At 49.1% G+C, this 23,335-nt stretch overlaps 1 protein-coding gene across 1 annotated transcript in view; it reads right to left on the bottom strand.

Annotated features, from left to right (window-relative positions):
- Positions 1-6,467: 6,467 nt before the first annotated feature.
- The window catches only part of LOC121092099 (C2 calcium-dependent domain-containing protein 4C-like), a 28,197-nt gene continuing 11,329 nt past the window's right edge, over positions 6,468-23,335 (bottom strand). Inside the window, exon 2 of the mRNA XM_040602564.1 lies at positions 6,468-7,880. Within this exon, the coding sequence (XP_040458498.1) occupies positions 6,548-7,880 (1,333 nt within the window). The 3' untranslated portion in view covers positions 6,468-6,547. The remainder of the gene's footprint in view (positions 7,881-23,335) is intronic.

The following is a 23,335-nucleotide window of genomic DNA, read 5'->3' on the forward strand; positions in this document are numbered from 1 at the left end:
ACCGCAGTCGCTTTTCCACCATTGGTGACATCGCCTTTGCCAGCACTCAGCATGCATTAACAAGCTTTGCCAGGTGATCCCCCTGCCCCCAGCTGCAGCTCCGGAGCATCGGCTCAGGCTCAGCGCAGCAGTCCCTGCAGGCTGGGCAGCAGGGCGTGCTGAGCCTAACACCAAAGTTTTGTCACACTGTTCAAGTGCCCACAGGAGCGGTGCTGTGGCTCTGGCACAGAGCATGCAAAAGCCCAGCTGTGCCTCATGCCCAGCTCCTGCTGCAACACCTAACGGCTGGGATCTCAGCAGGAAGCAATCCTGGCAGGCACAGCTCTGCTAGGGGCACCTGGCTGCCAGAAAGGGTCAAGTAGCACATGCTTACAACCAGAGTATCTTCTAGAATCACAATTACATCAGTTAAATAATCTGGTGAAATCAGAGAAACCTCAGACAAACTTAAGTTGGTTCTGGCGTTTCAAGGCAGCATTGGTTACTGCCGTTGTATTTACTGGTGTGGTTAGTTCAGGTTTATTGCTCAATGGAAACAGCTAATGGTTCGTACAGGAAGGTTTGACACACAAAAAACACACCAGAAACAGAGCAAAGGTTGAAGTTAAATGGTTTCAGCTTCTGGAACTGCGCACTGTCATAAAGGGATGATAGAAATAACCATGAGAATTCGTGCAGTGCCACTCCAAGCTACTTCATCTCACCCTTTGCCCCTGCATGTCAGAAGACGAGCACACAACATGAGCCTCTCACTGAGGACTTTTCTCAATGTCTTTCTTACCTGTTATGTCAGTGCAGGGAAGAGCTGCTCCTTGCAGGCAACAGATGCACATGGGGAGGCACAGCCATCCGAAAGCCACAGCACACAGGGACACGGGCACTGCGAAACTCAGCTAGGGTGACCTCCCCTACTTCACAGCAACAGTTTAAACAGATGGGCTCTCACTTTCTTCCCTGTTTGTATCTTTTCAACGCAGCAATGTAATGAAGACCCAGGACTTTGGTTGGCCCTCTCTCTAAAAAGAAACAACCCTGAAGTTTTTCAGCTAACTTTCTCTCTCACCTTGTGCTCCTTCAAATGCTTCCTGATTTTGCACTGAAGAGGCTGAGAAACACAAGAAGAAAAATGATTAAGATTTAACAGAAAGGAAGCAAGTTGGAAAATCTTGTTCAGTGCTTTGCTGTCTAGTACATACAATGCTTGACAAGGTCAGGTTCTCACTGTACCATTCAGGACAGCTAATTTTGCAGCACTGGAACATTTATAGCTAGAAATAGAAAAGTAATAGCAGGAGGAGTAACAAAATCAGAAGACAGAGCTGTGTGGTCACCTGTGGTAGTATCTAGGCAAAAAGAGGCTGTTAATTCTTTTCACACTTGTTTGTTGGAGCCTTCCTCTCATCTCTGGAGCTGTGCTCAGTTCCCAGTACCTCACCCCAATTGCCATATGCCACCAGCAACCAGGACTGTAGCCATTTCTATTCCTGACAGGAGCAAAACCACTGGAAGCTCTTTTTAAGGATCCCCTAAATGCCAAGGACCAGCAGCGCAGAACAGCTGGCTTGCTCAGCAATCCTGATGGAGGCGCTGGGGGCTGACACGCAAAGAACGCGGCCCCTCTGCCCGCCCTGTGGGCAGCGTGGTGCTGTGCACAGCCCAGGCTCAGCTCTGCTCTGGGGCATCTGCAGCTCCATCCCCTCCTGCCACCTGGGGTTTATATCAACCACCTGCACACAACACACATTAGTCCACAGATACTCCCAACATTAAACGTAATTCTCTCTCTGCTACGAGGATGGTTTGTGCAGCATAATTTTAGTCTTTTCTTCTAATAATGATATTAGAGCACATTTCAGTGACAGTCATCAGCATTAAGTCCACACCGAAATGCCATCTAATTTAAACACGCAAATTAACCTTAGATGCATTTTTTTGTTCAGAGCACATAGTAATGGAAAACAGATAGTATCTAATTATGCCATTCTGTTTGTGAGCGTAAGGCTACTGTTTGTTTTAATCAAACCTCCTGCTGCAAAAAGCTATCAATAAATACAAATATCAATAAAGTGACTTAATACTCTTCCTACCTTGGCCAAACGTCATGCTCATCAGTTCGGTCACCTACGCAACTAGCAGGTCTCTAAGCTGAATGCAGGATGAGTGCCTATGTGAAGCAGGCAGCTGTCACTGGAGGGCACGGGGTGGCCCAGCAAGCGCCCGCGCTGTGGTACACCCTCCCCACTGTCCCCCTGGAAGGTCCCACCTGAGCATCCCTCTGCACAGGTCTCTCCAGAACAACTTCCCCAGCCTGGGGGGAAGTCGTTTGGCAACCTAAAAATAGGCTTTCTACAGATTTATACATTCATCTAGCTGTTCCTTCCTCAGTTCTCCGAGGAAATTAAGTTACCCACAGCAATTAGCAGACTAAAAACTGGGAGGACTTTTGCCCATTTTCCAGTCTCTCCCCACAGTCCCTATGGCTGACTGGAGAGCCCAGCTGCAGAACAGAAGTACCAGCCTCCTCGGATGTGGCACGTCAGGGTGGCGCAGGTGCCGTTCCCAGTGGTGTCTCTCCAGAGCCAGTCTGGGAAATGGGAGCAGCTCGAAACAAGTGGTGCAATGAATGGAATGTGATACTGTAGACACTGTGCTGCCTGATCCCCAGTCTACACACCTGTCCTCTTAGGGGTTTTAGGTCATAGGTATTTGCTTCCCTTGGTATTATTCCTGAACTTTACCTAAAAAAGCAGCACGGTTATAGGAATTGCATTTTACCCCACCATACCTCAGTACATTGCTACCACAAACTGTACTTGAGCATAATACAGCCTGCATGGATTTCTGGAAAGAAAAACCTAAGACTTGCTTTACAGCAACATTTGTTGGAATGTAAGAGGCATGCCTAAAATAACTGTGTTTGAAAAGGACAGCACAAGTAGTACTTCTAGCGCAGCTGAAACAAATAGTATTTGTTTAGCAAAACATGAGTTCGGGATCTTGGCAGAAAGACCTTCTTTTCCTCAAACAATTGTCAGGGGTTTTAAAAAAACGAAATTAAGAGTGATCTTCCAGCCAGTGAACACCACTGAACACAGCTGATCAGGCTACCCCAAAACAGGAGTTGTGCTTGGAGGAGTGATTTCTGCTACCATATTTGCATAGTATTTTAGAAGCTCAGAAAACTTCTGAAGAGAGTATTTCTTAACTCCGAGTAGCTGTTTGCTAATGCCAGGAGGTGGATTTTCTTCTTGCTATTGACTCACATAAGCATTGAGGCAGCATCATGAGTTTTTCCAGGCTGAAGTATCCAGTTGCCTTTTTGTTTGCTTATGCAGGTGTTTTACGTAAATAGCCCCAGCAGGGCTGACGCTTTTGGAAAGCAGCTGCAGCACAGGCAGCGTCGCAGGAGCTCACTGCTCACCGCTTGGTTGACCTCTAAGAGCACAAGAAAACATGTCCTATGCCTTCAGATATTCAAGCAAGATGAAGTGTTCAAATTGTATTATGGCTCTGCATTGCCAGTAAGAACAACATCCTGATAAGCAACGTGCCAAAGCTCAAAAGGGATCAAATACCCCAAAATGTAAAAAGATACGCTAAAACGGGGGGGGGGGGGGGGGGGGGGGGGGGAGTGGTGCACCAGAGCTGTTCTCTCTCTAGTGTCACAGTCATACCAAGTCTTCAGTCTGCCTGATGTAGCCGAGTAGGTACTTGACTTGAAGGTTTTATATTAAAGAGGAAAACTATCAAGAAAAACCTGAAGCTAGATTATTTACTAGAGAAACACAGGCAAAGTCCAGCTGTCCTCCTCAGGTGTGAACTCTGCCTCTCAATCATTCTGCAAGTTTGCTGCTGCTGCTGTTTCAGTTGAAGGAGAAAGTCACCCTCCAGCGTGCGGGCCTGGCATCAAACTTCTGTGAGGAGGCTTATCACAGAAGTCATATAAAAAACCTTAAAAACAGCTCAGTTTTCTTTCAAACAACCAAAGATGCAGCTTTTACCTCTTTGAAGACCTGACTGGATGACCCCAGCTGGAAACTTATTTTCCTATGACAAGGAGGGAGGACTTTCCCCATGGACTTAACTGCTTCCCTGCCTGATGAAGGATGAGACTTCACAAGTGCTTCTCTTCCATGCTGGTGACTACAGCATGGCCATCAGAGCCGCGGAAGAGGAGGCTCAGGGAAGATCTCATTGATGTGTATGAACATGTGATGGGAGGGAGTGAGGAGCTGAAGCCAGGCTCTTCTCAGGGGTATCCAGTGACAGAAGCAGAGACGGGGAGTGCAAACTGAAATACAGGAAATTCCACTTACAGAGAAAGGAAAATTTTACTGTTGGGGTGGTAGAACACTGGGGTAGGGTTCCCAAGCAAATTATGGAGTTTCCATCCCTGGAGACACCCTAAACCCAACGGGACGTGTTCCTGGGCAGCCTGCTGGAGCTGGCCCTACTGCAGCAAGAGTCTGGCAACACGGTCTGCTGAGCCCCTTCCCAGCTCAGCCCTCCCATCGCCCTGCCCCCGGTACCGCACTGGCACAGTGCATTATCAGAGGGCAGAGAGGGACCTGCTGTATGTGACTGTACACGACCCTCCGGTGCACGCAATTGTTCTCCTCTGTATTATCTCAGTCTCCTTCTCCACATGGGTGTACCTGTGAAGAGACCCCAACTCCCAACAACTAAAAACGTGATGGTGAATGAGTGATGAGCCTGAAGAGGGAGCCTCTGCCTTCCATCAGAAGCCCTCATGCAATAACCGATTAAAATAGCTTCATTTTCTGTAGCAATATTGATTCTTCCTTGAAGCAACATTTTCTTAATTTCACTTCTCCTCACTTCCTTTAGGTTTTCCCTTAGAGTTAATTTGCCCAGATTCAAAGATACAAGTGTCAGTGCATCACCTCCAGCTGCACAGCGTGTCAGTACATTTAATTCTCTCCTTTAGCACAAAGGGATTATTATTCTGTTTGATTATAATCAGCTTCTGGGAATATACCCAGCCATTCTCCTGTGCAAGCCGTCCTTTGTACGAGGGTTCTGTTTTTAGAAGCATCTCACGTGAGCTGGATCAAGGATTAGCAGTGGGCATTTCTGAGCACTTGTGGTCACAGTTAACATCCTTCCGGCTTTTTCTGCTATCAGAAGGAAAAACATCCTTCCTGGGGTACTCGGATCTGAAAGAGAATCCAACGGCTCAGTGGTCAGGCGACACCAGAGCCTTCCATGAACAGCCCCACGACTTGCGGGCAGTCACACCCCTGTCAGAACAGGGCAGGGGGAGGATCTGCTGGAAATCTTTCTGAAAGAGCTTTTGAGCTGTAAATTTGGCAAGGGCAAGGCCCCGTTTGTTACAGCCTCGCAGGGAACACACCAGAAAGCCTGCCTTTTCTGTGCCCCGTGCCTGTGTGCGTTGCTCCTCCATTAAAGCTGACCTACCTTGACATAATGAAGCCTGCAACTTAATCAAGGGAGGCGGCGCCAGGTCCGGACTTTCAAGGCAATTTTTGCCTCCTCCTATTTGCACAGCTGCATTTTCCACAAGTTTAGCTGTTTCACCTAGCCACTACATCCACCTCAGCAGGAGGGAACAAAAAAAACGGAAGGTGACCTCAAGCATGCAGGAGCTCTGCACCTTTATGCTTCTCCCACCGTTAGAGCAAATTCCTCAGCCACTCACCGTCTGCTGGTACAAGACAGGGAAAGATTATCCTAATTTTATCACAATGACTTCAACAAGGTATGCAGCAAGTCATTAGCTGAAACAGGAATTCAACCCAGAGATCCTAAACTATCCCTTGCTCTTGCCATATTGGTATCGTACCCCATGTGCTTAGGTTTCAGAAAGGACTGAACAGCTGAGTTGCTGAGGGTGATACCTCCAGGGTACCTTCCTGACCAGAACACAATTACCTGGCAGCTTCGTCCTGACAGCTGTGAAATCAGCCGCGCACTCAGAAGCTGATTTTGTTATCCTCAACACAACCTTACACCAACTTTGGGAGTCCCAGTCCCCCACCCCCACTGTAGAAGGGCTGATTCCCTCACAGTATCCCTCTCTCTCCCCCCTTCCCCAAATGCAGGGCACACAAAAACATTCGTTTCCACAAATAGGAGTGCTGTGAAAACGGTCTGTGTAACCGATGTGGTACCTGGGAGCTGCAACAGAGTTCAGCGCCCACTGCGTACGTGTGCTGTGTGCCTGCTCAGGGACCAGAGTGAGTGAAAAACAACCCTCCACCCCCTGAAAGGACAGCTTGGACTTGGTAGCTGCCTAATCCTTTATCTTAAAGGCAAACTAGCCCTTCTGCCCTCCTCTCCTACTTCATAGCCACCTTTAACAGCAAATAGCTCACAGCATTTGAAGTGCTAAGCAGCAAAGTAAGGCGCAGCAGCAGGAGAGCAATAGCAAGCAATGCAGTGCTTTGAAGTATGCTTTTAAAAAAAAAAAACACAAAAACCCCATAAACTATGAAAAACTACTCAAAACTTTATTTAGTAGAAAACTTCCAGCAGACAAAATTAGTCTGTTTGAATGTTTGAAGTATTACACTGACAACATACTCATTAAAGACAAATCCCGTTCTCCTAAGGTGTAGTCCCGTTTCATATTGCACCCTTTATTCATTGCTTTCATCCTTACAGAAAGGCTGTAGAGCTCTTCTTCTGCAATGCCATCAAAAAAGAAGTCCTCATTGAAGATGGGATTTCTGCTCCTCTTTATAACAGTGCTTCTCTGTTTCTGTGTTTTCCCTGGCACCAGGGAGAAGGTGATACAGCAGTTTATGTTTTTGGGCTCTACAGAGTCATCGTATAAACCCTCTGCACTGATCAGGCGGACGCGCAGCCTTTCGTTCTCCGAGCAGTATTCGGCCGATAGCCTCAGCGTGCCTCCCTTGTCCATTACCACAGTGCTCTCTCCCACCAGCCTCTCCCGGCTGCGGATGAGGTCCAAGGGGAAGATGGGCGAACAGGACATGCTAAAGCTGCGTGTGGCAAGCAGCCCCTCCGAGGCCCGCCTGATGGCACTGGGGCTGTTATCAGTGGAGCTGCTCTCCTCCGTGGAGAGGGAGTTGTTCCTGGCCATGCTGGATTTGCTCTTGGCCTTCAGCGCCCGGTAGAGAAATCCCTCCTGACTTTGTGCTTTGACCAGGGAGCAGGGTCTGGGAGGTGACCTGCTGAGAAGTGGAGAACTGAAGGGAGAGGAGTCGCTGGAGGAGGCGGTATCGCTGTCGCAGGCACCTTGCCTGCGCAGAGCGGGGTGCTGGGGGGGCAGCCTCACGGAAGCAAAGCTGATAGCAATGGGATGGGACATTGTCCCTTTGCCACCAAACGTGTTGGCTCTGGATCGAGACAGCATCAGGCTGGGCAGGGAACCTCGTGGGTCACCGTGGAAGATGGACTCCTTTCTCCTGGTGTGGGGGCTCTCCAGCAAGGTGCAGAAGCCGTAGGAAGTGGGGGCTCTGGGAAAGTGAGGCAGGGAGAGCGCTGCTTGGGACCGGGGGTCCGAGTTTGTGCTCTCCTCCTCCAGCACCGGGATCTCTTCAGCACTTTCCACCTGAATGAGATGTGGCGAAGAAGAGCTGGGGCAGTAGCTGGGAACATTGAGATTCACGTCCTCTGAACTGCGCTCCTGGTGGGAGGCAGAGCCGGTCAGCCGCGGGGGGATGCAGAATTTGGGGATTCTGTCCGGGGTGAGCACATTGGGAAAAGCAGCAGCCCCCAGGCGGCCTTTGTCGGGCAGGTCCTGGCCGGGCGGCGGCCCCAGGGAGGAGGCGCTCGGGAGGGCTCCGCGTCCGCGCGATGTTCCGAGCTTTTCCAGGAGCCACATCCCGAGCCGGGCAGGAGGGCCGCCGGGGGGAGCCGCCGAACGAAGCCACCTGCAGGCACGCAGGGAGGCTGATCGCAGCAGCCGCCCCCCGGGCACGCTGAGCCCCGCGGGGCACCGGGCCGGGCAGGGCTGGTCCGCGGGCTCAGCACCGCCTCCGCACCGCACCGCGAGGCGACGCGGGGCTTCGCCACAGCCCCCGAAGGGAGAGACCGGGGCGAACGACCCCTCTGCCAGCCCCCCGGCGGGGACGTACCTGGTCCGGCGCCACCGCCGGCTCCCTCCGCAGCCCCGGCTCGCTGCGGGCCGGCCCGGCACCCTCGGCGGCTGCAGCCACCGCGCCCGCCCGCGCCGCCCTTTTCTACCGGCGCCGGGCGCCTCCCACCCGGCCCGCGCCCCGCCGGAGGGGAGGGGGGAAGGAAGGGGGGGGAGGAAAGGGGGGGGGTGAGGAAGGGGGGGGGGGGTGAGGAAGGGGGGGGGGAGGGAAGGGGGGCCGCCGCCGCTGCCCCGGCCGGCCCCGAGCTGCGCAGAGCCGGGGCCAGAGGTGCCCCCCCAGGCAGGCGGCGCGGGCAGGGGTCGGCCGTGGCTACCCCCGCCGGGGTGGGCTAAGCCCCCCGCGCTGCAGGAGGCCCCTCGCCCTCCCCCCGCGGCTCCATATCCATTAACAGAGGCGCCCCGAGCTGTCCCGAGACGAACCAGCTGACCCGGGAGAACAGCGGGACCGCCTCGGCCAGGAGCGGGGCAGGCGTCCAGCACCGGAGCAGCGGGAGCGGGGGCTGCGGCCGGCCGGGCTCTTGGGGAAGGGGCTTTGCTGCATCCGAGAGTGTACTATCCCCGCCGCCCCCCTCCCATCCCCAAAGAGCACGAGCCAAGCGAGCCCTGACCCGTAGCCACCGGCGCTGCTGAGCACAGCAGATGCAGGCAGGGGAAAGCCGGGCAGCCCGCGCTTTAGCTGGTGACCTTGAGAGGGAGCGTGTCACAGCCACACACATACACCCCCCACCCCCAGAGCCAGGTGGGATCCATGAACCCTCCCACCGCGGATCTGCAGCGCGCCAGAACCCGGGCGGACCCTGCAAGCTCCCGGTGACCACCCTGCGGGCAGGGACCGGGACCCCCTCTCCCCCCCCAGCCGGGCGGGCCTGCAGCCGCACTGGCCCAGCTGGATGCCTCCAGCACAGCTACATCAGGCAAATAACCTCCCCGCTCCCCTGTTGCCGCTGCGGGGCTGAAGCTCTTGTTTCCCTGAGCGCTGGAAACAGACCGGCTGTGCCAGGGAACCCACCAGGTGAGTTACTGGGGCAGGGAACGTTTTGAACTTGCTGGAAGGTTTAGCTGGGAACACACACGGTCTGGGTCTGAGCCCTGCCCCCTCCTGCTCATTTTACACCAGTTAAGCTTCACTTTCATAATAATCTTCTAGTGATTCGAATCGGAGAAATTTCTTTCTGCCATGCTTTGTCAAAAGGTTCAGGACCCCTCAGGCACCCTAGGCACGTTTCAGTGTCAGAGTGCAGTTCACCTCAATGGACTCACTTGCTGTAGGTGCTGTTCAGGTGGCCTCCAGGCTAATTCAGAGGCTTCCAGAGGGGGATTGTGCTCCCCCATGGAACTTTCCAGCAGCAGGGTAAAAGGAGCTGTTGAAGACAGCGGGATGCTCTCCTTTGGGAAGCAAAACGTGCACCGCATAGCTGCTACCCATCCAGACCAGGCAATACAGCGCTGTGTCACACATCACACACCACAGAGCCTCACTCCAATATATATGCTTCTACCTTTAATAGAAAAGAATGATTTAACTATAAAAAGGGAGAAAAATGAAGAACACATTTTTAGTAGGAACCTTGTCACCTTGAGTAACAGTTCACAGAAGTTCAGCCATGGCAATCATGGCAAACTAGTCACAGGTATACAAAGTCCACAGCCAGCAGCAACATCAAGTAGCTGCCCTGGTTCAATACTTACTTGTAGTTCCAACCAGCTTGCCTCACACGGGGCACCAACACTCACAATACAAGCAAACTGCAACAAGGCTTTTACCATTGGTCAGATTCTCCAGTCCATGCTGCTGCTTCTCTTTCTTCCAGAGACCACACCAACCTACCTCTCCCCCAACCAACCCCCCTCCCACCATCCTCAGGGCTATTTAACCACTTAGTGGGAATGAGCTACAGCTGCACATCATCCATGTTGATCAACCCACTGCCTTGAAGCGAGGCCACAGCTGCATGTTATCAGTGCTAATCAACTCACCGCTTTCATTCCTCTACAGTTACTTTCCATTTCGTCTCTTCAGGCTTCCTCTACGATTAGTGAAAAGAGCTGGGGTGTTCCCAGAGGGTGATTCAGAGCCTCCTGATCCCGGTTGCCTGCTTCGGGTGCTGGCTGCAGAGTGGGAGCAGGGGCCTGGCACCGGGCGGCACCTATCCTGGCCTTCCTGGCCCAGCTGCCCTGCAGCCGTACAACGGGGTGCTGGGGCACCCCCCGGGGATACAGGCACTCGGAGGCACGAGTTCAGCTTCCTGTGTGCACAACGGTTTCTCTTGCCTTGATTAGCTCCAGAGCATAATTAAAATGTGCTGCCAACAAGGCTTCCCGTTGCTATAAGAAGTGCATCGGCAATAAACCACTTTCAAACCGGGAGGGATGTAATTTGCGGCGAGGCTTTGTCACAGCCCCCGCACCGGACCGCAGTGACCCTGGGAACCGCCCTGCAGCCCCCAGGCACAGCCCCCCGGGCAGCGCGGGGCCACGCTGGGCCGCTGCTCCCCCCGGCGCCGCGCTCATCCCCTGCGGCCGCTCGGGGCTGCGGGGCGGCTGCGGAGACAGGGGCAGCTGCGGGGCTGGGGGCAGCTGCGGGGCGGCTACGAAGACCGGGGCGACTGCGGCTGCGGGGCGGCTGCGGGGCCGGGGGGTGCTGCGGGGTGGCTGCGGCTGCGGGGCGGCTGCGGAGACCGGGGCGGCTGCGGGGCTCCCCCTGGCGGCCGGAGCGGCGGCGCAGGGTAGCCCCGAATGCCGGGCGAGGCGCGCCGCAGCCAGCCTGCCGGGGGCACAGCTCTCCCCTCTGGTTCTGCTGAGCTGATGGCAGGTTTTCACTCGGTATTTCACTTACAAGGGATTTCGTTCTCCTGCAGACAATAGCAATGTCCTGGTTACCGATTAAAATAAAATCATAATAAAAAAGTGGTAGTTCTGCAAGCTCCTGCACGTGGGGATGTCGCACATACGCACACAACCACAGCACGTTTCTGCAAGGGAGGAGAACACCGTTATCCTGCGCAGCTGCAAGGCCTGGCCGGTGCAGCTGCTATGGCAAGGGACATCTCTACCTGGAATAGTCACACGACCCAGAACCATTTTCCAGGCGTTCATTGATGGCACCAGCTGGGTCAAGGCCCTGGAAGCACAGGGGAACCCCCGCTCAGGTCAGCAGTTTATGGGGGTGAAGGCGGGTGCCCTCAGGAGCTGGCAGCCTTTGGGGCATGTGCACAGGGAGCTGGAGCCCTCCTGGTCCAGCCAAGATGAGTGGGAAGATAAAAAAGAAAAACTCCCGGCCCTGCCGTGAAAGGGGGAGGTGTGGAAGACAGGCGTGGATGAGGCAGCAGGGAACAGCCTGCCAGTCTGAGAGCAACAGAAGTGGCTCACTGCAAACAGTGCCTGAAATAGGCAGCGTTTCGCAGGCTGCGCTGAGAGTAACTCACCCTGTTCGGTTGCATCTTCCTAAGAAAGCAGCAGCAATTCAGCTTGTTGTTTCTTGAAAAAACCCTCAACCAACCGAGAGGTACTTAAATTCTTTCTTTTTCATTAGAGATTGATACTATGAGCAAATTTGTAGCACATTGATTCATTCCTGTCATTTTGACAAAGGTCAAAGATGTCTACTGAGCAGCCAGCTCACCACTTCTGGCCTAAACCGGGTCATCCTGCATCACTAGTACAGGCATACAGAGTAGTCACAGAGGTTCAGCAAATCTGATCTGAAAACTGTGTCTTTCTTCTCTTCCTTTGTATCTGACAGTAGCATATATTTTACCTCATCAGCCAAGGCAAATTTCTGTGTAGCTTTAGGAGAAGTGTTCACACTCCTTTAAATGAGCAAATGAAAGAACAGACGCCAGAGTGCTGCTTGGCAGCAAACACACAGTGGCAGGGCCCTTCGGGCACTTTGGAACTTTACAACAAGAATCCCAAGTACCTGGTGGCACAGCAGTGTGAACCGTAAAAATCTAAAGGTACAAACTAAAGAATTTGTTCGTTCCAGCGTATTACATGGTCCTGTGATGAGAAGCTGTGCCAAATCCAAGAAGGTTATGCTGTCCCTAATTCCACTGCCACTGAAGTCAGCAGAAAAAAAAAATATCTCAGTCTGAAGTACAGGACTATAAGGGATCTAACTGCATTTGCCTTCCCATGTGTACAATGGAAATACACCTAATTCCAGGCAGTATCTACTTCATGTCTATCTCAAATCTGAAAACATATTTTCGTTATTCTGTCTACCGGATGTTGAATTTCTTTTCCTGCATGCTTTCTAAATTTCTTTTCCCAGCAAGCCTTCCAGGCTTTAAGACTCCATAACACAAAGCCCAGCTTCCAGCATGAAGTGTACTGCAGATAAAGCATGGTGTCCAAGGCCAATAAGATTCAGATGCTATGTGCAGAAAAGCCTGGCATTTTAATTGGTTAAAAAATATCTCCCCCTGCAACAGTTTGGTGCCCAGGAGTAGATGAGCTGCTCCAGTCTGTTTTCTGTCACATATTTTAACATGAAGATAGAGTCTAACTTTCACTAACAGCAATTCCCATGCTCAGCTGTGTAAAGGAATCCTCTAAGCAGGCATGAATATGTATAAAGCTGGGAGAAAAGAGATAATAGCTCCAATGAAAAGGGGAATTAAGTCTTTCTTGCATTTTTTGTGTTCAAGCAACCTACCAGTAATGACTAACATCCTTTCTGAAACTGCTTGTCTCCTTTAAAGCTTAAATGGTATCACATGTGAAATATTTATTCCATTCTCTCGAACATAAATCAGAGTTTGTCTATAAACATTCACTAATAAATAATATAAATTTATGATTAGCCTCATTTCCTATCTCCTACTCAATAAGCTTGTTTGATTATATTGCTGCTAGTGTATGAGCGATTTAGTACTGATTTTACCTTGAATGATAGAAAATACTCAATGCCTCCCACAAAACACACCTATTCTACACATCCATCAGAAATTTTTTGCCTAGATTTTATTCTACTTATTAAGCATAAAACCCAATACACTATTTTACTGTGGAAGTTCAGTTTCTATAACCATCACTAACGAGACTGCATTCCCGGCATAGAGCAATCCCTATCGTAAAAAAGGGAGCTGGTCACCAAGCAGATCACTGGCTTTCATTGGATTCACTGAATACCTGAAGGTAACATTGCTGGATAATTAATTCTGTCTTATCATTGCCCTTCCCCTTGAAAAAGATTTGAAAGTTTTGACTTAAATGAACATTGCCGATTTAAGTGCCCACAGTCAACGCAGCCTAGGGAACAAGGTGACTTCTGAGGGTGAAAAGGTTTTTCACTATTTACTATGTATCTACAAAGTCAGTACAAATTCAGACCAACAGGATAAGCAGATTCTGGATACGTGTATTTTCATCAGTGGGTCAGTTGTATACCTGTCTTACAACAGTCAGATGAGTTAGAACAGCTGAATCCAGGGAAAACACAAAGAAATAGAAGGTTTGGGGGTTTTAGAGAACACATGCCTCATAGAAAACATTATACATATATAGTGGCTTCATGGATTTTACTTGAACAAATCAAGATTTAATACCAAATGTTCAATGAACTAGAGCAATATGCTTATGCAATACAGCAGGTTATCAGGTTTGTCCTTCTCCAGTGAAAGTAAAAAAATGATGTATTATGGGAAAATCTGTATGAAATATTCCTGGTGAGAGCTGGAAGCATTGCATAGTCTTATAAAATGCCAGTAAGAAACTGAAACTCAACTTGAGGTGTACCAGCATTGCTGAGAAAGAGCCTCAACTTTTCCAGAATATAATGCTGCAACTATCTCATCTTAGGATATACAGAATTACCTAGATTCAAATGAGTGCTCATTAGTCAAGTCTCCTATTTGTAATATTATAATTTTCTGTTGTTTTCATGACAGTGTTGCTAATTGGGTTGATCGGAGTTTTTCCTGCTTGCTGTTGAGCCGCAGTTGCAATGCTGTGGCCAGTGTGGTACTGGGGAGCGGTACTATGGACCAGAAGAGCTGCTACATACAAAGATCACTTCGGGCATTAATGGAAAAGCAGATGCATCTTTCATGACAGTGGCATATAAAGAACTCCAGACAGCCAGTAAACTTCATCAAGCAGACTTGTAACACTGTAGGAAAGAATGGAACTGGAAAAATATTTTAAAGGCTACCAGGATCATGAAAAATATCACACAGCAGGTAATTCATTATCTGCATTTCCCATGCCTGGAGCAAAATGAGCTCCGCTGCTCAGTTCAGTCAATCACCTGGAAAAGCAACCTTCTGCTGGCAGATAACTGGATAGAATTTAACAGCCGAGCAGAGCAGAGCAGAGCAGAGCAGAGCAGAGCAGAGCAGAGCAGATTACTGTCCTGGTTTCAGCTGGGATGGAGTTACCTTTCTTCTTAGTAGCTGGTGCAGGGCTGTGTTTTGGCTCTGATGTGAGAACAGTGTTGATAACCACTGATGATGTTAGCTGTTGCTGGGTGATGTTTATACTCAGTCAAGGACTTTTCGGTTCCTTGGGCCCTGCCAGTGGGAGGGCTGGAGGGGCGCAGGAAACTGGGGGGAGACACAGCCAGGACAGGTGACCTAAACCAGCCCAAGAGGTATTCCATACCATGGGATGCCATGCTGAGTATATAAACTGGGGGAAGTGTGAGGAAGGGGGTATGCCCGGCATTATGGCTTTTGTCTTCCCAAGTAACCGTTACGCGTGATGGAGCCCTGCTTTCCTGGGGGTGGCTGAACACCTGCCCACCCATGGGCAGTGGTGATGAATTCCTTGTGTTGCTTTGCCTGCATGCACAGCTTTTGCTTTACCTATTAAATTGTTCTTATCTCGACCCCCAAGTTTTACATTCCAATTCTCCTCCCCATCTCTCCAGTGAGGGGGAGTGAGCGAGCAGCCAGTTAAACCACACCAGCTCCCCAGCACCACCAGAGGGTTTGAGAGGCACCTGGTCAGCCTGGGCGTTAGACGGAAGGATCCTAAAGGAGGCTGGAACTGCTTGAGAAAGGAAGAAAACAGAAGAGAGTAAGATTATTTAATTGAAAGAAATCTGATAAGCAGAATGACTCTGCTGGTTCTGCTCACTTCTGGAGAACAGGGGGACTTTGAGCTGTGCCGCGCCACCCCAGCCTGAAAGGAAGAGGATTGCCTGCCCCTCCACCGGGGCCTGGCGAGCCGCTGCCCCACCAGTGACTTTCTGTGGTTAAATCTTACACTTCCAAAGGTAGAAGGGCTCTGGGGCTCAAAAGGAGGCCGCTGGTGCCCCTCTATCTGTGAGGCCACCATTCTGCAGGGTGACAGGAAAGCGACTGATGTTTCTCCACTGAATTAATAGTATCAGTGTGGTTAAAGGATGCCTGATCAGGGAGATAATGTCACAGTTTTGTGGCTGTGGACATGTATTCACTCTGACAGGCCAGTCGTAAGATCATAGCCAGGTTACGCAGGCACAGACACAAAGAATAGAAATTTAATTTCCTCCAAACAAAGATTTACATTCCACAGATGACTCCGCAAGTGCCCTTAATCTGCATCCTTGAAGGCACAGCGGCAGCAGAGGTGTGTATGTAGGCCAGCCACCCACCCAGGCTGTCAGGCCCTGGAACACTAAAGCCATGGATGAGCAGTGAGGAGACAGTTGTCAGGAGGGACGGAGCATTCTGGAATATGCTGTGGTGGTTCTTCCAGCAGTGATAGCTTAACATCGGTAGCTAGAACAAGTGAGCACAAATAAGTCACACCATCCAAGTGGCTTAGGATGTAGCACCCTGCCTGCTAAAGCAGCGTTGAGGCAGCACTGCCATGGACGGGCAGCCCTGAGGGCAAGCGGGAAATGTTTTTTTTTTCTGTTCTGTCTGGTAGAATTTAGGATACAACTGATTTTAAAAACAGAGAGTTCACAGCTCCAACTTTTTAAATGGCCCTCTGGTACGTTCTGTCAATGCAGAACTAGGAAAAGGAAAAGATGGTAATTTGGCATCAAGCAAATATAATTGTGAAAAGGACTTTAAAATGCTCTCCCCTAAAGGGTATGGATGTCTCATCTTGAAAATGGAAGAAAGCCTAGTGATTTCTCCCCAAACCAAGCACATGTGGGTGGGAGCAAACCTTGCAGCAAGACAGAAGAAACACATATCCAAGGGACTGGTGTATAAACTGCCTTGTTAGTAGATGTTCCACATAAGTTTTATAGTGCTTAGCATAATGAAAACCTAAAAATTCCCATGACATTTCCCAGGAGCTGCAGCTCTGTGTTGCAGTCTCTGGGTTTCTTCCAAGAATTCTGGGATGTGGTGACACCAGACCCAGAGCTGCCCACAAACCAAAGTGTTTTGGGTCACTCTTCTGTTGTGGAAGATCGACCTTTTGTTTGGGCAAACAGCCTGGACTTCCACGCAGCAGGCTGGGTCTGTGAGACGTAAACATGTCGTGATTTCCAGAAACAGAAATTTGACATGGGTGGGAGAGCTTATGCTGCAGACCACCCCATCGGCATGTTGTAGATTCAAGTGACTACAAGGTGATCGGCATCTCTCAGTCTTTCCTGAAACCTGGGTTCCTTGTCTTGTACAGACTTCACTGCGGGTTGCTTGTTCCCTCTGTACCTATATCTAGCCCGATTTCAGGGCAGGCTTCTCTCCGCCAGGCCAGGTAAATGCTTCTAAGATTTTCTGGAAAAAAAAACCTCCACCAAACTGATCAGCTCTTTTTACAGGGCTGTGCTGTGTTACAGCAGTAATGACCACTGTTCATTTCATGACTTTGTAGAGTTACCGTGCTGTGGCTTGCAGCAGGATATACCCCAGTTAATGAAATTTGAGAATTACAGCTTATATTTTCCTCAGGATAATAAAAGAAATAAAATCAGGTAGTGCAACTTTATGATTTATAGAACAGAATATTTCCATTGGAAGGGACCTACAGTGATCAACTAGTGCAACCGCCTGACCAACTCATGGCTGACCCCAAGTTACAGATCGTTATTAAGGGCCTTGCCCAAATGCCTCAAACACTGACAGGCTTGGGGCATTGGCCACCTCTAGGAAGCCTGTTCCCAGTGTCTGACCACCCTGTTGGTAAAGAAATGCTTCCTCACGGCCAGTCTAAAGCTCCCCTGGCACAGCTTTGAACCGTTCCCGCGAGTTCTATCATTGGATCCCAGGGAGAAGAGCTCAGCTCCTCCTTCTCCACCATGGAGAGCAATGAGGTCACCCTCGGCCTCCTTTGCTCCAAATCAGACAAGTCCAAACCCCTCAGCCACTCCTCATCTACAAAGAAGTGTTCGGTTCAGATTCCCTGCTTAGAAATAAAAGCATAAATATCAAAGCACTTCGTGCAACTGTCTGTTCTGGTGGCCTTGATAGGAGAACGCTTTCTGCACTTTGGTCCCACACTTAATGTAGTCTAATTTCATGGTAATTCTCATGTATCCTAAATGTATTTGTTGCATATAAAGGTTATATTGACAACTGTAAGGTGAATAATACACGTAGCGAGAAAAGCTATTCTTTGTATCCTCTTCATGCTCTAAATAGACTTAAATATGAAAGATTAAAAATACACGTAATTTTTATTTTCAAACAAAAATGAGGCTTTGTAAAGCAGACAGGTTTCCACAAAACTTAAATTCAATGAAGATCACTTCTATCAAGGTTAAAGAAAAAGAGAGACAAAGAAAGAAAGAAAGAAGACAACAGATGTAGTTCCCTACTGCACAGTCCTGGCACTATGCTTGTCCACAGAATGAATGTATTTCAACCCTTGATAAAATATATTTACATCCAGCTCAAAAAGTTACATTCAAGGGAAGCTATGGATCTATGTGCCAATTTTTGTCATTTTATACATTATTTTATTCCTCAAAAAAAGATTCTGACTCAGCAAATGGATAATTAACTATACTCCCCCCTCAAGCAGGTGTTACGTCACTAGTTATTCTTTAGAATAACTCCTAGGATTTATCTGCTTGTCGTCTTCATTCAAGACACAAGCCTAAAACTGTGAAGTTAGACACCATGTGCCGTGGCCCATGACCTCCATGAACAGCAATATTGACAGTTTCCTCTACAATGGCACCGCACCACGCTCTGATAGTCATGCAGAAACCTGCAGCGGTGGTTTTGGTTTCCAAAAGTATGGCGGGGTTGAGCTACACACTGCAAAACACTTACTGGCAGGTTTTATTAAATGAGTAGTTCTCCATAAGCTCTCCCCCTGGCCCAGATGCACACCAGAGGCTTCCCCAAAGAGTGTGGGTCAGTAACAACCTTAAACTGAGAAGAGCGGCAGGATTAGCCCCCTAAAGCACCTAAACGCATGTTCTGGGGCTGCCTAGCCGGCTGCAGTGTGACCCGCAGGCACAGTACGTATGAAGCTTAAATGCACCAGATGATGTTGCTGTGTTGAAGCAGCAACCTGCTACTACAAACGGAGCTCATGAAAGTGAACGAGGCAAAAAGCCAAGGACATTTCAGAAAGGATAATTCACCTTGTCAAAACATGCTAGATCTTAATTCAGAGCGTTTAACACTTTAAAAACAGGTGTGTTGGCAAACATCGCTTCCCTGCATTTCCCACGCCACGAGCTACAAACACTGAAGCAGTATCACTGAGGGGGACAGGTTCTGCACTCAGCCCCGATAACCCAGCAGCACCCACAGCCACCGGTGGGCCATGCCGGGTGGCCCTGCGCCCATCGAAGCTCCAAGGAGCCCTGGGGGGGCTCTCCGGGTGATCTGCCCTTGGCCCAGCGCAGCCCCATTCCCAGGCAGATGCTGCAGTGGGAAATCGGGAGCACACTCTCCAGGTCCAGGTGGGGAATTCTGCCGTGGGAGCTGCCAGGTCGAGGGATGCTGTGCCGCACGTGCAGGGGAGCATGAAGCGCACAAGAGCAGTGGCCGCCAGCTGACTTACTCCTCTGCAGACCATACCTGGTGAATCTCACACTGTTTATATGAGCTTCCACCTAGACTTTATTTGACTTAAGATTTGAATCGGAAATACTCCTGCTTTGCAGCAAGTCCAGCCAGCCAGCCAGTCCAGCCAGCTTCCACCTGGTCATTTCAGATGAAATATTAAAACGAAAATTCACGGATAATGAAACCACGTCCTCTGAGTAGTAGAAATTAGTTGAACATTCCTTCTAGATGAAGGTGGCACGCTGATGGGATTGGCCTCAACATCTTGATGGGTAGGACATGTAATCTTGAGAGTTACATCTTTAAATGAAATATATTTCAGAGTGGCATCACGAATCAGCAGCACCTAATTAAGAAACAGATGCTGCTCTTGGTACACTGAAGTGCAACATTTAAAGCAAAGCTCAAATCTAGATTCTTCATCCTTAGACTCTGTCATCAGCATTTCTGCATGCAGAACAGTTCTTTCTAAAATTTCATTGCAGAAGGACACAGCATTTCAGCAGCCAGGCTGTTGTTTTCTGTCCACTAAGTTGTTGTGTTTCTGCAGAATTATTTTCTGAAAGGAGCAAGTGTTCCACATGTTTTACTTCCCATTTGAAAAATGGGGCCTGTGACAGCCCTGACCCTGCAAAGCTTCATATACATGGCCTGGGATTACCTCCCTAACCTCAGAGCTCCTTGTGCCCAAAGAATATTTGGAGAAAGTAATTTGGAATATCAGTGGTGGGAGAAAAAAAAATAATCCATTAATGAAACTGGTATCAGTAAGAAGAATTAGAATCCAGAAGCCAACATAGAAAGCTCTGTAGACTTCAGGCAACTTTGGGAAAAGGCTCAAGATTTTGTGGAGGTGCTGGTTTTGGTCTTGGGAAGCAGAGAGAAAGGATGAAAACAGACAGTGACAGTTTTGTTATCAGAAGGAAACTGATTGTCTGAAATTTAATTTAAAAGAAAACTAGAAGAAAAGCCACAGGATACTGTAATTATACCCTGGGCTAAAGGAGCAGATTTGGGGGATTTTGTGGAGTGCCCCCCCCCCCCGCATTAAATATCTGCCATTAATGTTTACAACCAGAGAAGTGTAGCAAACTAGGTTAAAAGTGCTCGGAGAATAGCAGTGGCTCAGAGCAGCAGGCAGGAAAAGTGTGAGAAGGGCAGGGACTGTCTTTGACAAAATTCCTTCCAAGCCAGGGAATCCATAGGCATGAGAAAACAAACACTTGAACTACGGCTCCCAAACACAAAGAGTTTAAACATATGGCCAGATATTACTATATAAAGAAAAACGATTTGAAGTTATTGCTGTCACACACATATTCCCAGTGGGAGAAGTAGAAATAGGCCCACGTGACCATAACAGATTCTCTGGCACTTGGTAAAAATTGTTCCATGGTGAGCAGCTTTGCTTAAGTGGGCAGGACAGAATGAAACCCTTCATTGTTTCGCTATCTCATCCTCTTGTTCCCCTAGGCAAGCTTTAAGCTTGAATCCAGCCTCAGCCTCCCACCCTCCCCGTCCCCCAGGGCCAGCAGCATCCCGCTGGAGCAGGCACTGCGGAACACATGGCACTGGTGTGCCGGGAACCTCCTCCACCCCCACGCCTAAGAGAAAACAGGCTGCACTTCACTTGCAGCACATTTCACTTGCGGCTTCACGCTACCCGAACGCATGGCAGAACCTAACACCCAGCTGCTGGGACACTCGTGGGTTTGCTGCTCCCCACGCATGTGAAGTAGAAGGTGCTTTTCTTTGTTTTCTAGCACTTACAAATGTATCTTGCCACGGATTTTGCCTCAATTAAAATAACAAACACAACAGTAGCTCTGGAAAATGGCTGTCCTAGCACAGCTTATAAGGACAGGCTGCTGAGAAGAAAGAAGGGATATCAGGGAATGCCTTTTCCAGGGCACAGTTGTGGGAAGCACGGGTCTTCATGACGAGCAGCACCATCCTCAGAGCTAAGGATGAAACCAGCCAGGTGATACAGCAGGTTCTTTATTTTCCTCCCACCTGAATAAACAAGAAAAGGAACTCCCTGGGCAGCAGTCTTGTTCTGTCCCTCATCTATCTCTCTATACAGACGGTCAGTCGTGTAAATACAGGGAGGGCAGGGGCCGGGCCCTCCCTGGTGTCTCTGGGGCTAAAAACATCGGAAAGCTGCTGTTTCACAGAGGAAATCCCACCTCTGGCCTCCAGGACAGAGTTCGGTTGTTTCTGCAACAAAGCATTGTCTGCCTCGTCAGCACTCAGACAGTAGGGCTGGGATCAGAAAGCCATCAACTTGTCCCTGCTACTTTTAATTAAGCAGAAGTCGTCAGCCAACTGAAGGGCAGTGAACGGCACAGGCCCGTAGTAGCACAGGGCTCCGGGTTCTGGTGTTCCTAGTTCTGAGCCACCCGGCAGTGGCACCCTCGCTCTGTGTGCTCTTTGCTGTTATTGGCTACTTACTGTGATGGGCTGAAGCTGGGAAGAGCAACTGCATTATAATCTGCAATTTACAGCTCAGCAGCTTCCCCAGAGCAACGAAGTGATGGCATTCACAGAACCCTCGAAGGCTGGAAAAGATCTGTAAGATCAGAGTCCAACAGCAGCTAGAGTGGCAGGCAGCCAGAGGAGCCCCAGTGCTGAACCCACGTTGCCCGTTCGGCCATCAGCTGTTTCAGGCGGCTGGAAGTCGGTCACAATTGCCCCACTTCACCCATCAGCAGCTTGCCCTCTCTAAGAATATAACAGAGATCTCTCCTGCTTTCTGCTAGATCTGCATCAAAGCCCCTTGGAAGTTGTCAAGAACCCTGGTGACCCTGGTCTTGAGTCAGTTTGCTAAAGGAAACCTGCAAAATTAATCATGGGATTGTAGATATTTTTTTTTCTTTTTGAAGTACTGCACTGGTGCACAACAGCTGCAGTGATACAAGCCCTTCAAGGATGGTTTCAGTGGTATGTGATCTCATGCGCTGAAAAGAGTGGCAGACAAGGGAAAAAAGCACTCCTGGGCCTGCGCTGCTATACTGAATACTTTGATTCTAAACATTATTGAAAAGTGTCTTCAGTGTGCTGGCCAGTGAAACTCTGGAAAAGCATTTCATAAATCAGTTTAAATTAGCAGCACTTCATGTCCTCCAGGCAAAGCAATCCTTTATGGCTTAATCTAGATGCTGAGGTAGCATTAAAAGAAAGAAAGAACTGAGGATTGCTATCAGTGAATGACTGGCAATAAGATGGGAGATTGATTTGATCACAGGAAATGCAAACAAATTATACCTTTAGGGGGTGTCAGTGAAAAGCTCAGCGTTACAATAAATCACCACCAGACCCTGGAGACAGAGCAGCTGGGAATGGGCTGGTGCTCCCTCCTCTCAGCCACGCTGGCCTTACCTCTGCGTAATCCTGCTGATTTCGCTTTCACTGCACAAATGAGAAAAGAATCACATGCCAAATATATGCCGTGCTAGCTCTGACCCATGTCAGCAATTGTGACTCCACAACCTCCAACATTAATGTTCCTGTCCATCCTGAACAGCTTTTTCACCAGGACACTTGAGCTCCACATAATAAAAATACTTAAAAGTGCTTTAAGAAAGTTCTTTTATGAGGGAACTGCTGATATATTCTTCTTTATGTCTTCTACGTTTCTTTTGAATCAACATCTCACTTAGAATCTGTAATGTCAAGAACAGTAGCAATTTCCCTTTTCAGAGCTCCCAAAGCAGATTTCGTGCCTTTTTCATTTTTACTAGATTTTTTTCAATACTGATCCTTTTATAGAGCACAGTTCCCACGCCGCCCTTTTATTTCTCCATCTATACCGGTTCTAGTCAGCATATAAATCCATTTATCACAGTTCTCACTCCCATTTCTATGCAACTGAAACACCACAAAATCTTGGCCAAAGAAAGCTAATCTAGCAGACTTAGAATATTGTATCTCGTAAAGTCTTATTAAAACACTTGATAGCTAGCACTGCCTTGTTCAAATTTGGTTCACCTTTTATCTTTGTCCTGCTGTAGATTACACTTTACTCCGGAATTCCATTTCTTCCTCTCCTAGAAGTCAAGCGCCCATCAGGTTTCTGCCATCTCCAAATCCAGCTTGTCTTAATGTATTAAATCCACCTTCTAAACCCATTCTTGGAGATGTTTGAAGCAGCAGCCAAGTCAGGACAAGCTTTGGCTGTGTACAACTGATCCAGAGATCCCCCTCCTGTGACCGGCCACCGCTGTAGGTCCTGGAGTTTCTCTGAAGCCCAGACTATTTACAGAAGGCAAGCCTGCAGGTATGCCATTTCTAGAGAAGGGATGCAGGGCTGGAAGAGGCC

Source organism: Falco naumanni, chromosome 7, assembly GCF_017639655.2.
Source record: "Falco naumanni isolate bFalNau1 chromosome 7, bFalNau1.pat, whole genome shotgun sequence".
Lineage (NCBI taxonomy): Eukaryota > Metazoa > Chordata > Aves > Falconiformes > Falconidae > Falco > Falco naumanni.